General features: G+C 34.9%; 1 protein-coding gene across 6 annotated transcripts in view; it reads left to right on the forward strand.

Moving 5' to 3' along the window:
- The window catches only part of Asph (Aspartyl beta-hydroxylase), a 61359-nt gene that overhangs the window by 37044 nt on the left and 8869 nt on the right, over window positions 1–15446 (forward strand). For 5 of the 6 annotated variants that reach the window (XM_069822024.1, XM_069822019.1, XM_069822022.1 and 2 more), the window contains 5 exons: window positions 874–1002; window positions 1629–1916; window positions 5641–5747; window positions 8405–8488; window positions 12764–13001. In XM_069822024.1, coding sequence (XP_069678125.1) covers window positions 874–1002; window positions 1629–1916; window positions 5641–5747; window positions 8405–8488; window positions 12764–13001 — 846 coding nt within the window. The remainder of the gene's footprint in view (window positions 1–873; window positions 1003–1628; window positions 1917–5640; window positions 5748–8404; window positions 8489–12763; window positions 13002–15446) is intronic. The other variant, XM_069822023.1, reaches the window with a different exon arrangement.

Here is a 15446-nt window from a genome sequence, read left to right on the forward strand (position 1 = left end):
ATAACAAGGAGGCTGTGTAATTTATCTATAGTTGTGTCACTACTTAAAACCTTAATTCAAACATGAAGATGAGAATGAATGGTAGCCGGTCAATCAGTTCCTGTTAATTGTTTTCTCCTTATAATGTATTATATTCCGATGTTGATGCTGTGCTGTATTAAATTGCGTGTTGCTAACCTGTTAAAAATCTTGCAACATAGGCTGTAATCGTTGAGCCATTGCTAGTAACTCAGGGCTGTATTCATAGACATTTTTAGCGCAGGCTTCCGGTGGATGATCAGCATTTTTCGTATTCATAAACCAGTGTTAGCGATAGGATATGATTTGAATTCTGTACTAGTAACCAGTGAATAGCCGGGGCTGCTTAGTATGCTCGTAGTGCGTGCTGCGAAATGTCTATAAATAGCACCCTCAGAGTTTAAACATCATTAGGAGAAACCCTTCAGAAACAATGTGTTACCTGTTGTGAATGCTTCATAATTTAACTACGTTTCTCTAAAAATCCCACATGCATTCAATGCTTTATGTTAGATTGTTAGTTTAAAATTATTATCTGTTACATTACGTCATCTGTTATTGCTACACATGTATCGATTCATGCCTAATTTTTTTATGCAAACATGGGACCAATCAGCAGTTGAAGTGTGGAAAGATTTTGCATTACAGTTGTTGATTGCGGAGTCTTCTTGTATGAAATAAGGATTAATATTACCTGAAGTGATGTGAATTTATTATTACAGTACATAAGAATGTTTCAGATATTGTTTTGTGTTAACTTTGGATGTGTAGTGTAGGTGAATTTTTGTTGTTATTCGTAAAGTTGGCAGTGGTGTGTGCAACGCTGGCCACTATGCTAGCGTGGTAATGTTGCAGATGAGGCTGAAACAGTGCAGAAGAATGAACCAGCACAAACAAGTGGCACAGAGGAGATCACACCTGAATTGATAGAGAGGCGACAGACTTTGTTACCGGAAGGTGGTGAACAACAAAATGATGTAGAAGGTGAATTTCTAATATTTGTCACTTTGGATGCACAAAATGGTGAAACCATCTGTAAAATTTTTTATAGTTCGATAGAAAAGTTGTTCATGATGTGCAAAATCTCATACAATTAAACTTCACAATGTTTTTTATTCAAACTGAAAATACAAGTATTCTTACTTGCTTGAATATTTACATTTTTTTAAACTAAATTTTGTGAAATGATGTCTCACATTTATATATGAATTTGTTTTTTTAAATACAGTGAAATCTCAGTTTTCTCTACTCACAAAAAAGAGAAATAGCAGTGATAAATTACAGTAATTCAGATATACAGGCCAATTAATTATTTTTTTAAAAATACATTCCTCATTTCTGAAGTTTCATGAAATGTATGTAATACATTTGACGTTTTTTTGGTGATGTCTGTTGGTTCTCTATAGCTTAAGTAATTGGATTTCTTACTCTGGAAGATTGTATGAGTATTATTAATGATAAGAAAAACTGTTAAAATTAAATTAAGTCTCAGTATCTTCATATACATAAATCATGTTAAAAGATTAACTCCTATGAGTTACATATTATGTTATATTAGTTAAATAATTTAAAAGTCATTATGCTCCAGAATTATAAAATTTTACACTTAGGATCTGAATATTCTGAAGAGGAAGAAGAAGTTGTAGAAGAAAAACCATATAAAGTAGAAAAATATGAAGACTATATGGCAAAGTTCAACCCACGGACAGGACCTGAACAGGAACGAGTGAAGGAAGAGAAGAAAACTTCACCAGCAGAAAGTGAAGAGGAAGAAGAGGAGGAAGAAAAGGTGATGGATGAAGTTTCCAAAGAGGAAAGTGAAGAAGAGGAGGAGGAAGAGGAAGAAGAAGAAAGTGAAGAGGAGCCACCAAGGGTGATCAGAGCACCACCTTCAAAAAGTCAGTATTAAGAAGTATCATATCATACCAGTACCATAAGTGCAGTATTTAATGTTTCAAGAGTTTACTATACTAGTATTTAGGCAGACTGTTTGTGTGTTTAGAAATAATGTTGAAGTATGTACGAAATTAATGGATTTAATGTGTAATATTTCGTAGGTGCGTTCCTTGACACATTGGATATTTAATTAACTCAATATACCTTTATCCAAAGTTGAATAGTCACGAAGTTAATAGTGTTAGAGAACTTCTTCAGTTCCAGGTATTATACTCCTAACTACTAACAGCATCATGATTAAGTCAGTGGGTGTGAATAGTGATGGGTAAATTTCTGGAAACTTTGACATTGGGAATATTTCTGGGAATATTCCCTGAAAAATTCCCATTCAGCAAAATGTACAAGATTGTTAAAATTGAGTGGTATAATTGGAAATTTTGATAACTGTAGACTTTATTAGTATGTAAAACACAACTCATTAAATAGGGAACATCAGAGAGAAAGAAAGAAGGGGCATTTATCTTTCAGTGGTGGTGTACAAAAATGTCACATTCTTCAGATTTTACTAAACTATTCATAATTTACATAATCTTGAGTATTTACGTGGAAAAACAACAATAATAATAATAATAATAATAATAATAATAATAATAATAATAATAATAATAGTAATCATCATCCATGGCGCTACAGCTCTTTAAGGGCCCAGACCAACCAGCCAGATGCTGGCCTCACCTCCACATACCGAAGCAGAGGTGTACGATCATCCAAGCAGAATAGGGGTATTGTGTGGTTTTTTTTTCTCGTACAGTGTGACCCATAGGCTTGCACTGCAGTCTGAGGCTTATTGTGCTTACCACTCCTATTCAGTGAATGATTGGGTAGTGTAATTAACACGATAATCCCCCCAGTCATTATAGTTGGTTTTATTCTTTCGTTTTACCTAGATTTTTACTGTGTCATAAACGTTTAATGCAATTTTCACAAATGGCAAATAACTTTTCGTCTGTTGAACGGGATCTTTTATTAGATTTTATAATTTTAAGTTTCAAACAATGCAAACTTAGCAGATGTGTTGCCAGTAAATAAGCAAAGGGATTGATGTTTTGCTTTTGGAAGTACTATTTTAAATAAATCTGAACTTGATTTTATTTTATTTTATTTTAGTAGGTTATTTTACGATGCTTTATCAACATTTAGCGTCTGAATGAGATGAATGTGATAATGCTGGCGAAATGAGTCCGGAGTCCAACACCGAAAGTTACTCAGCATTTGCTCATATTGGGTTGAGGGAAAACCCCGGAAAAAACCTCAGCCAAGTAACTTGCCCTGACCGGGAATCGAACCTGGTTTTGTGATCAGATGTGCTAACCGTTACTCCACAGGTGTGGACCTGAACCTGATAAATGATTGCATTGTGTTTTCAAATGTGTAGTGTGTAAATCCACTTCTTCCACATAACTGAGACTCATTCATTGCTTAATAAGTCAACAGGTTCAACAGTCTCTTTGTGGAATGCGGAAATAATCATGTGGTTATTGTCAATACTTGTTACATTCTATGTTTCCCTTGGGTTGTGACTTGTAACATTTGTCAAAGTAAAGAAAATTAAAAATAATAAAAAAATTCTCAGGCTGGGAATATTCGTGAATAATCTATGCTTCAGAGCATATTTCTGATGTTTTAATTATTGGATTATGTCAAATTTTATGACTTAAGTATTGATGAATGCGAACTGTAACGTGAATTTACTTTGAAACAATTTCTGTACTTTTTTTTTTTTTGTCTGCACCTATGGTACATTTAATTTTAGTGTAAATATTAGTTACATGAAACGTCTAGTTATTTAATCAACGTAATATTGTTATGATAATAAATGTATATACCTGTGTATTATAAAATAAATTAATTTAAGAGTAATTTATAATGTGCTTAGTTTTGAATCAATGGAAGTGAAATGTTTAAGTAGTAGAAATCTTTGGCAGATTTGACGAGCAATAACTGTTCATATAATCATTTATATTCAAGAATTTGTTACAGGTGATAAATTTTAATATTAGTAACTAGATATTTATGAACATTTCTCACTTTCAGATGGTATTCTCAGGTGTATTTTAATGTAATAGTTAATTGCCATGTTTGTTTCGTCTCTAAAACATTAAAAAACGTATTAGGTTGGAATATAAGTTTTTAGTTTGGTGTATTAACATCACCTGAGAACACTGCATATTTGCTGCATAAAGGCAGAAATGTTGTCAAAACGTCACATATTAAGATTCGGAATTCTCAATTGGAATTAAGAATTATGCACAGGAGCATTCAAAACGAAGAAGTTAGTACGGTATGTTTTCATTAAATAAACTTTATTTTGCAGCATATGCAGCAATGTTATTGATAACATGTTGCCATTTCTGTGGTAGCTTGAAATTCTCTTTTTCAGAATGTTATGGGTTTCTGTTTAATGCATCATCTAATGTTAATCCTGCAGGCCTTCAAGGAAGTGAGATGTGTGCTTTTAAGAAGATTGTGCAGATATTTGAAGAGAGAATAGTCTGAAGGGGCAATATCTAAAGATTAATATGGGTGGAGTAACACATCACTATCTAAAGCTCAAACATTTTGCTAGTCACCTAGAAACTTGTGCACTGGCGTTATCGTGATGGAACATTACTTGCTCAATGATTGCTTATTTCGAATTTTACTCTTCAGTGGGTATATTCAGAGACCCAACTGAGAATATTATTTCTCTGAATTGATGGTCTTCCGATAAGGAAGAAATTCATAGTACAGAATTCCTTTCCAATCTCACCAAATGCAGAGCATAATCTTTCTTAGATGAAGATCTGGTTTAGAAACCGTTAGTGGTGGCTCTCCTTTCTTGCACCATGATTTTTTCTTTTGGATGTTGTCTTACATAATCTACTTCTCATCTCCATCACCAGCCATTTCAAGAAAGTATAATTTTGATTGCACCTGAATAATGAATCGTAGATGGACATGTGCTAAACTAAATTTTGTACACTTATTTTGTGCGACTCCCAAATATTGTAATGATTTGTAGTCATGTTTCTTTTTAAGTGTCTACTGACATCGAACTCGTATTCAATTTCCTGCTTTGTCATTCTTGGATTATTTGTAAGACAAGCCATCCAGTACGAGGTTTTGTCTTGTAGGTAGAAATTCCCTGTCAAATTGAGCAAACCACTTTCAACATGTCTGATCATTTACTGTGTCGTCTTTGCAAACAGCATAAATTTCTCGTTGAGTTTGTGAAGCATTTTTGCTCTTAATGATAAACAGCATAAGTTGGTAAAAATGTCCTGTATTACCTTTCATATTTGATAAACACCGGGACTCAATAGATGAATCCAATGTCAGCCGCAAACACATAATGAACTGTAGTTGGTTTTTTGTATTTGATATGGATCGCCAAGGTCTTTTGGCAATCAAGAAAATTTATCTATGCATCATGTTTTCAGTGTCTTCAGGCATTTAATGGTTCAAACCAAATGAGCTTATGTTCCAACCAGACATCCACAGATTTAATTTTAGTGTGTTTGAAAGTTTTATACAATAAAACATCTTCTTAAATTGTGTGAGTAAAATCAGATATTTCAGTATTTTCACATGAGGAATAAAGTGAAATGTTTTATGAGTTTATTGATGTAATTTTAGAGCTTGTATTTTAATAAAAGTCTTCATGCACATTAATGTTGTATTTAATAGCCACTCGAGCTGCAGATGTAACTCCAGAAGAGTCACCTACAGAGGAGGAGGAGTCTGAGGAGGAAGAGGAAGAAGGTGTACCTTCCAGCAAAGGTTCAGGAGCGAAGGTGAGACTTACAGAAACATAGTGAGATTGAGGACCTCAGGAAGTGTGTTGTGTAAGTGCAAGTCATAATGGAGACTTTCTGTACTGAAGGGCTAAGTGTATTGAGTAGAATGTTAGTCTGGTCGAAATTTTTTCATTATTTCCTCTCCCCCACTCAGACAACTAATAGAGTAGCTGCATACAACTAGATAGGACCAAACTGTGCAAAATCTCTTACTCTTTGTCATTTTACATTGGTTCCATTGTTTCACTGATGCTGAAGTCGTTGTGAAATAGAAAATATATCATCATCATCATCATCATCATCATTTTCTTCTTCTTCTTCTTCTTTTTTTTCTGTCATGTGAAGAAAGTCCTTCTGGTTTAAATAAAAAAACTGATATTCTTAAACCTTTTTTCTTCAGATGTCCTAAAATATCTTTCCCTCACAGTTGTTAAAATTCATGACAGCTTTAAGAGTAGAAAATATATAAATAACAAAATAAAATGCTCTACGCCTTAGAATCAAAATCACTTGAGATAGCACATATTTCCCTTCTCCATCTTGTTAGTAATTTCATGTACATTCACATTGCTGGCCATAATTGTTTAATGTTGAGGAAAGAATAATTGAATGGTTTGAAATGTTATATGTTAGTCATTTTTACTGAACTATGCTTAAAACATTTGATGACACAACTAATTAATTGGTTTCAAGATTTATGTTTTCTTCAAGACGTTCTTATTTTCTTGTGGATCATAGTTTAAAAATAATTTGTTGTCGAGTTCATTACTTACCCAAACATAATCTTAAACTTTTGTCCTTATAAAAGAACGTATTCTACGAGGGTTTTAAATAAAGTAGTGGCAACATAGAGTGTATGAACATATTATTGAACTTACATGGAAAATACATTTACATCCCTTCAGTATAATCACCAGTGTGTTCTTGTATTTTTTGTCAAATCTGTGGTAACTGTTGAATGCCGTTAGCGAGGTTGTTTCTGTTGATCTCTCTGATGGACTGCCCTACTGCATGAAGCACTCATGCAATATCTGGAAACCTCTTGTCTCTAAGTGGTTCTTTCAACCGTGGAAACAAATCGTAGTCACAAGGACTCATGTCAGGGAATATGAAAGATGTTCCAATACTTCCCAATCCCATCTCTGTAGCAATTCAGCCACTGCTCCTGTGACATGACAACGAGCATTATTATGCAAGATGAAATGTGGAATGTCTCTCAGGAAATGTGAACGTTTGTGCCGCATAGCTGGACGTAGGTTGTGTTCGAGAAAATGTTGGTAGTACGCTGCATTGACATTTTGGTCTTGAGGTACGGCATAACTAATGATAACACCTTCACTCTTGTATGCCACTATCAACGTGACTTTCACCCTACATATCACACTTTTTTTTTTTTTTTTTTTTTTTTTTTGGACGTGGTGATCCTTTGTGTGCCATTCATTAGACTGATGCTTTAGTTCAGCTCTTATGCCCGTGCCCACACCTCATCAATGGCAACAATATGTTGCAGGAATATATCCCCTTCATTGTTGTATCTCTGTAGGTGGAGTTGAGCTATTGCAGTGCCATTTCTGTGAGGTTATGAGGAGCAATTTTTCTCATGTGGAGGATTTTCTTCAGGATGTGCCACACAGTTTGATGGATAATTCTCGTACAGTCCAGTGATGGTCAACAGCAAGGAGACCTCGCACTAACTCCACTTGTTCGTCACAAATGGACGGGTGACCTGTGTCAGCCACATGTGCCATCTCATTCCGATCCCTACGAAATGCAGAGACCCATCTTGCAACTGTCCGATATAGTAGTGTATCGTTGCCACAAGCTTCGAGTAATCTTTGATAACATTAGCATACATTTCTACCATGGCTACCTCGATTTTTATCCACGGTCGCTGCCCAAGTTTAGTAAACATGCTGTAGAGCAATTAAAAACAGTGCTCTACATTTAACCCCACACAATAATATATGTTGTCATAGCAACCAGTTTTATCATTCAATACATTGACAGTATCGCCAACTACAATCACCAGTTATCTCATATCGCATGCAAATGCACATGACCCATTCCCGGCAATGTTGCCACTACTTTATTTACAACCCATGTGTATGATTATTGACCACATTAATAGAATATGGATTTATTAGATTCTCGTCCTCGTATCCTTATTTTTAAATTATTGAAATTAAACTTTGTTAAGAGTTTGTAATAAGTTTATGGTGTGACATCTCTGATAATTTTGATGGAGAAATAACAGCTATCTACATAGCTTTGCAGAATCTGTTACACAGAATAAATAACAGACCAAGATCTATCACAGGCTGTAGCGCCAAAAGAGAAAAAATAATTTATTGTTGCTTTATGGCATGCATTTTGTTACCGCTATATTATACATCAGAAATGGTAAGGTTTGAAGATTACTTACACAAATCACTGCTGTCGAGATCCTCAATTTTAAATTTAGTGTACCCAGTTCAGTAAGTTTTGTTTATTCCTTCTGCGAGTTCAGGATATTTAAACATCCACATATCTAATACCATACCCATAAATATTTTATTTCAATGTTCAGACAAACAACATTTCCTTCAAATTGTGTTAGATATTTGATAGGTACTCCTGGCTGAAATGCAGACCTGAAGGTTCACTATGTTGTGTAGGGTTATGAGAAGGCTGATATCAGCAGTGGTGATGACCTTAGAATCCGTGAGGAATTGGACTTGGCTGATGCAGACTTAGATGAGGTAAGATCTTGTTTCCAATTCTTCAGTCAGTAGCTAGACATTCTTCCTGGGGTAGCAAGGTTAGTGCATCTGGTTATGCTACATATCGTGAAGTGTCATGCGGACTATAAGAGGAATATACCAGATGTGAGTGAAATTTTGTAAAACTAAATGAGATAACAGGTATAAAAACATTATTATTGATGTGGATTAAAATAGACAATTATTCATTACTGTATTCCTAATTGCTCCAAAGTTCCTAAATTGACATTTCGCCGTATGTAGCTGTTGCTTTTAAAAGTTGTTGGCTTTTTGTATTTTCAACTCTTATGATATTTGATCATGTTATGAAAGGTTATTACAATGACATTTCCATTTGGAATTTTGTGTGTGAACTGTTACACATATTAAATGAAAAAACAGAGAACTAAATAAATTGAACCGACAAGTCATATGTATAAATAATTTATTATGTAAAATCCTTTTGACAGTCAATGAAGGAAAGATTTTACATAATGAATTATTTAAATGAATAATCATCGAAGTGAGAAATTCTAAATGGAACTTACACTGTAATCCTTGGCATCTTGCTTCTATTATTGACTACTATTTCTTCATTCAGGTCAACTTTATTTGTTATTTAACTTGTGGTTTTGGTGTCATTTCATTCAGAATTAAAAGTTATGTTAAAATAATAGCAATTTCTAAAGTTTAGAGAATTTTCTACTCCCTCCCTCTTCAAAACAATATAGGTTCAATAAGCAAGGAGGAATTTTTGTATAAGTCACAATAATCAATACACAAAGGACATTTTAAATTAATTGGTTCAGCATAACATATGAAATTCAATGAGTAATGCGAGTATAATGATCCGTATTTTAAAATTAATTTTTTAAATAATTTTTAAAACTTCGGCCATAATGTGGCGAATAACAACTAAGTATTACAAAGTTATTCATTCGTTAATTTACTTATTTTGTAGGTAAATTTTTACGTACAAGGGATGCACTTGATCTGAACTCTCAGAACCGCACAAACACATGGTTATATTATAAATTGCTCATAACAAAACAGTGGTATGTCATTTCCATGCAAAACTATGCATCTTACTGCAAGAGACATATGAATGATCATCTATTCAAGGTCTAAGAGAAGAACTTTGGTAATGCAAAGAAGCAAACTATCGATATAATAGGACCAAAGACACATATTTCAATGTCGTGACTATATTGCTACATTTCCCTTCAACAGTGTCACAGATCTCTGGTTAAAATAATTACGATACCTGAATAATAAACTTAAAATGAACTGAACAATATGCACATCCGACGAAAGCCACTTTTTCACATTCAACATCACTTCCGTATTCAAATATTCCAATATCAAAAGTCACACTAATTACATTTTCAAATGATGTTAGAATGTCAATGTCATAACCTGCCTTTTGCCAAGCATTTTGTAACATAAGTTTGTATTTTGGTGCTGAAAGTTAAGTGTATATCACAGAGTGAGTGAAATGGTGATAGTGTAACTTTACCTGTGGTTTTCCACATTGTAGTCTTACAAAATCAAGGATCCTTCTCATAGAGAGGTTATATTTCCTAAAGAAGTACACATCAAGCGATTGGTAATGTTTTGTTTTCTTCGGTGGCAATATTTTGAGTGTAACATCTCTGTTTTGAAAACTTTCATCTAAAAGGGTACGATCTTTATGGCCTGGTCAGGAATAACACAGCAAAAGGCTCTTCTCACTTACATGTTCCTCAAGGACTGAAGTTAGAAAACATTTCATATGTTCTTTCGTCATTTTTCCACAAGTGACAGACAATTATCATGGAACACTGTCTTTTACTGGGAAAAAGAGCATTCTGGCCATTGAGAAACAACATGCACTCCCTAAAGACATGTTTATGTTTGGAAACGAAAACAGAGGGAGCTGATGTTTATGAAATTATAATTACTTCCTGAATCAGCATTATGATAACTTACAAGGCACTCCCTAAATGATACATCAGTGTTTATGTGTGTTACAATAAAATTTTTTAGTGGTGACAGTTCTTATCTCTTGTGGTGAGAGAGGAGACTGCAGTTCCACAGGTCCACAGACAGACAGTTCCGAGAAACAGTTTCCAGCTGTCACGTGTAAGCAACTGCACTGAACATTCGGGTGATGATTAATCTTAAATGGGGCTTTTGTCGAAAATTATTTGATGAAAACTCAATTTTTATGTGAATATTTGAAAATACGTATTTACATAAAAAATTTCAAAATGTTTGTTTTTATGTGAAATGGAATTTAAAACATAAGCTCAGGTGATCTGTCCAAAACTTAAAACACAATTACGAGTTTCTATTACAGTGCAAATAAAATATTTATTTACTTAAGAATTCTAGCCTTAATTATCATGTTTTTGTGCGGTTCTGAGTGTTTGAGGTAAAGTATATATCTTTTTTAGTAAACTGCAAGTTACAAAGAAAAAGTAAAAATATATTTTCTGTTAATCTTACAAGGATTGGAATTAAATTTAATGCCATGATTACTGATGAAAAATTGTTGCCACTTATTAGTGAAGGTTACTTCGAAACAATGTTTGCAGATACTTGTTTTCTAATAATATCTCCGTGAACATACTTTGTGTCAGGAAAGAGAACCAAACTCACTGATAAATGTCAGGTTGCAGGAAAGTCGACTATTTCAAATTTAAAGCAGCGTTATATATAATATTTAATTTATTATTCTCTTTTCTGTCTCTCTTTGCTAGGAATTTGACAACTAACCCATTTCTCTCCACGTACACTTCCCATGCACTTGTTTCTTAGTACCTTGCACAGTTAAACCTTTTATAACCTTAAGTGCTTGTAAATTGCAAATGTAACATAACCTATTGATTGATATAATCTTCTAACGGTTGAGACATTTTTATATACCTAATGATAGCACACGTGTTGTGCTGCTATACCAACATACGTAAAGCTAGATGGCAGCAACAGATACTGAAACAGATTGACTAGTTCTGTGTTTGTTCCTCACTTGGTGCCAAAGGCTGATCTTATAGCCTAACGGAGTGGTTTGGTGTGGAGAATGTTTTGCTGCTTTGGAAACCTGATTATGTTTTCAGAGTTCCTTGATTTTAATTTAGATTAGATAACTTCTTGCCATCACCAATGAAAATAGTGAAACGTGTGGTGTGTAATCCAGTATGTTCTTGCTTGCTTGAGGCTCGGTTTTATTTTGATTTCACTTTTGTTATTCTTGAGCATGCCGTTCAGTTATATTGATTGTGTGACACCAATCATAAAATTTATTAGTATAGATATTGCCAGGTAATTCCATGATTACCGAAGTACAGTGTAATTGTTTAATTCCAATTTTGTCAAGAATTTGATATAAGATTGCTTATATTTTCAATAGTATTAGCTAGTTTACAGCTTCGCCACTGGTGCTTCGATGGTGTATTTTGAATATGAATATGATTCTTACTGCTGAAGATTCTTTGGCCTATTGCACCCACAATTGTCATCTTGAAATAGGACAGTGAATTTTGCAGTAGCTAGAATCAGTATAATATTTTTAGCTACTTAAAAATGCTTTTACTTTGTCCATTAAGAATTTGGACAGTGTTTTTATACTCTTACTCCTACTATTATTGTGATAACTAACTGATTATTAAGGATGATTGTGAGGTTGGTGTACTTGGTTGTTCTGTTAACCTTTATCATATACATTTACCACTTTGATAGACACAAGAATTTGTAAATTTTGTTATCGCGTGGTTCACTATAATTTGATGACTTTTTTTTTTTTTTTACTGTATTTGGCACGAAGTACAGAGAAATTTGTACAGAATATAATAGCATGTTTGAAGTAATGAAATTTGACTCCGATAAAGGTTAATAGTAGGGCCAGTAACATTGTGTTGGATTGTTAGGTGTGAAGGATAACATAATGGTCTGTTGTGTGGGTTTTCATGTTTATTGAAGTTAACTTACAGAAGGTACAAATAATGCAGTTTTGTAGCAGCTGTCGTACTGTCTTAGATCTGTGTGTGTTCATTTTTTAATGTGAGATCCACGACAAGAGTGATTTGAAGTTATTGGTTTGTGATCATGTGTTGATTTTATTTCGCACAGTTTAATGTTTCCGTTTGTGTGTGTAACACTAACAGTTGCGTTCCACTTGTAACAAATTTCCACTCTACCACCAATGCTCTATCCAGTCAACTCGAAATCATTGTCATTCGTATCCTATACAAGTCTCACCTTGTTTCTGACACCTGAACAAACCTGAACAATCAGAAGCCCGAGGCAGCTCTGCAAGCATTCTCAGCAATACTGAAGAAAAATCCGAATTCACCCCGAGCTCATTATGGGATGGCACAAGCACTAGATCGAATGGCTGAGAAGCAACACAGCAATCTTCTGCTTCAGAAAGCTATTGATGCATACGAAAAAGTGCTATCTCTAGGAGCGTCTGTACCAGACAAGTTGTACCACCTTGCAGCAGACAGGTGCATCAACAGAATGAGATTTAAGGGTGAGAACTTATCTTTTATTTTGCATGGTTGCTTCTATAAATTTTATTCTTGAGACCTGGAAAGCTTAGTATACAAGCATTCTATTACTACCACTTAAGAACTGTTGCAGTAGTGTTTTGCAGCAGTACCAGAACTGTTCCGATACAATAGCTGCTTCTTGTTTTTCCAATCAAATGGGGAACACATTGCAGCAGTTGTAAATCTTGACCTGTTAACATCCTATAACACTAAAAAACACTGTGCTAGCTCCACTTATTCTCTCAGTGCAGTTGGATTAGCTTTACATGCTTTCAGGAAGAGAATTTCAGATTTTCATTGTTTGGACATCTTTCTTGTATACATCAGGTTTTTATAACAACTCCTACTGGCAATAAAACGAAATATCACAGCTATTCTGATTGATTACACTCATAAATTCAGCATTAATTCGTAATATTTTGTTTCTAGTTACTGTATTTTCTCGAATTCCTCACGCATTTTTTTCCCGAAATATGCAAGTAGAAAATACAGGTGCTTTGCTTATTCGAAATGAAGTTGGCAACATTGCCTGGTCCCCCCCCCCCCCACACCCCAAGTGCAATTCTTAAGGTGGTAGCACATGCCATTATCTTCCCGCTTGGTATTTAAATTCTTAAAATTGTTAAATGGCGTTTGGATTAACATTAGTAATACATGTGTCAGAATCAAGTTCAAGTGTGATAAGTGTATAGTTTGTGCATCTTATATTTTCAATGGATTCGTGATACATGGACATGCATATTGCTCTCTCTTGTTGAAAAGAGCTTCAGAAAGTGTGTGTGTGTGCGTGTGCGTGTGCGTGCGCGTGCGCGTGCGCGTGCACGTGGGCGGGGGCGTGTGAGTGTGCGCGCGCGCGCGCGATACCTACCCACTTCATTTGCGTGATTTGGGTTCGGCATATTGCGGATAAATAACAGGATTGTGACCCATTTTCAAGTTTCACACCACTTCAGTGGACCATGCTGTGCATGATGTGTATCTGTGGATAGTTATGTCGTGTACTAGGGTGAGAGTGTGCGTAAATGTTCGTGTAAGTGTAGTGTAGGGAATAGGTGAGGATGATTATGAAAATGAGGAAGGTAGAAGGGAAACCCGGTGCTAGCACGTAGCCTACTCCTGTTGAATAGCACCAAGGGGGCTGCCAGGCTTAATGTCTCCATCGAATGGGCGAATCACTATCAACAGTGACATATGCCTTCTCTTACTGCGGAGAGATTTAGAATTTAACCCAGGCATATTTGTGCACAATATAGTAATTAGAAGTTGTACACCACCATCTCTCCTAGTCTCGAGGTAGAAATTTTACATGAAAATTTCTGACCTCATGGGGAGTCGAACCCGGGTTGGCTAGACTGGAGGCAGACGCGCTACCACAGAGCTAACTCAGCAGACATAAAGAGTTTCAGAAAATGTAGTATCTAAATCAACTGGATGAAACGGAGGACAATTGTAGACAAATGCTTGAGTGACGACGATGATGATGATGGTTATGACGAAAACGGCACAGAATGAAGAAGTTAATAGTGATAGCAGCAATATATAACAAACCATATAGTATCATACAAAATAAAGGTAGTTAATTTACTGACATATGCTATTAATGTTGCAAGATATCGTGTAAATGGCCCATTAAGCAAGACAACTGACATGCATGCAGTGTGTGTGCATAGGATGGTTTTGAAATTTGAAATGCGTCCTGTTCCTGAATAAAATTTGTCATTTAAAGTGTATCATTAACACTGTAGTTGTGTTTGTTTTTAATTTATCATGAATATATTTGTTGAAAGTTTTATTATTTTTTTTTTCCCTTTCCTCTTTCAAAAGTGGTGTGCACAGCTTATTGAAGGGTATTCGAGAAATTGCGGTATAGTAAGTAGTATTTAAAAATAATTCGCTACTTTTAAATTTGCGAGTAGGCTGCTTGTGTGATTAGCAGGTCCTGCAGAAATTTGTCTATGCTGCCTACGATTAATAGTTGTTTTGGCGCAATTTCTGAGTGGCTATACATGCACTTCATGCACCAACTGCTACCATAACTTCATTCGGTATGATGCTAAGAAACACTGGCAGATGTGAATGTGCAACAGTGTTTCATTACAGTTCATGAAGAGTTGTGAAATTGCAGTATGTTGTATCGGAACAGTGATAATAAGTTGCAGTATAATATTATTGCATTGCTATCATCGGCCACAGTTGAGCTGAAAAGAAATTGCTGCCTAAGTGGTACATGCCCTAGGGATGGGCGTAGCATAGTTGCCAAATTTTCTCTATACAAGGAGTATTGCAGAACATTTATAATGTATAAATAATAAGTGATAAATGTGGCAACATACTGTATTTGAACTTTGAAGAGTAGTGTGATTGGCATGGGAGAACTTAAAGGCCTATTGGCCTTCTTTGCACTAAACTCAAAGCTGGCTGCCTGC

This window comes from Periplaneta americana, chromosome 3 (genome assembly GCF_040183065.1).
Source record: "Periplaneta americana isolate PAMFEO1 chromosome 3, P.americana_PAMFEO1_priV1, whole genome shotgun sequence".
Taxonomy (NCBI): Eukaryota; Metazoa; Arthropoda; class Insecta; order Blattodea; family Blattidae; genus Periplaneta; species Periplaneta americana.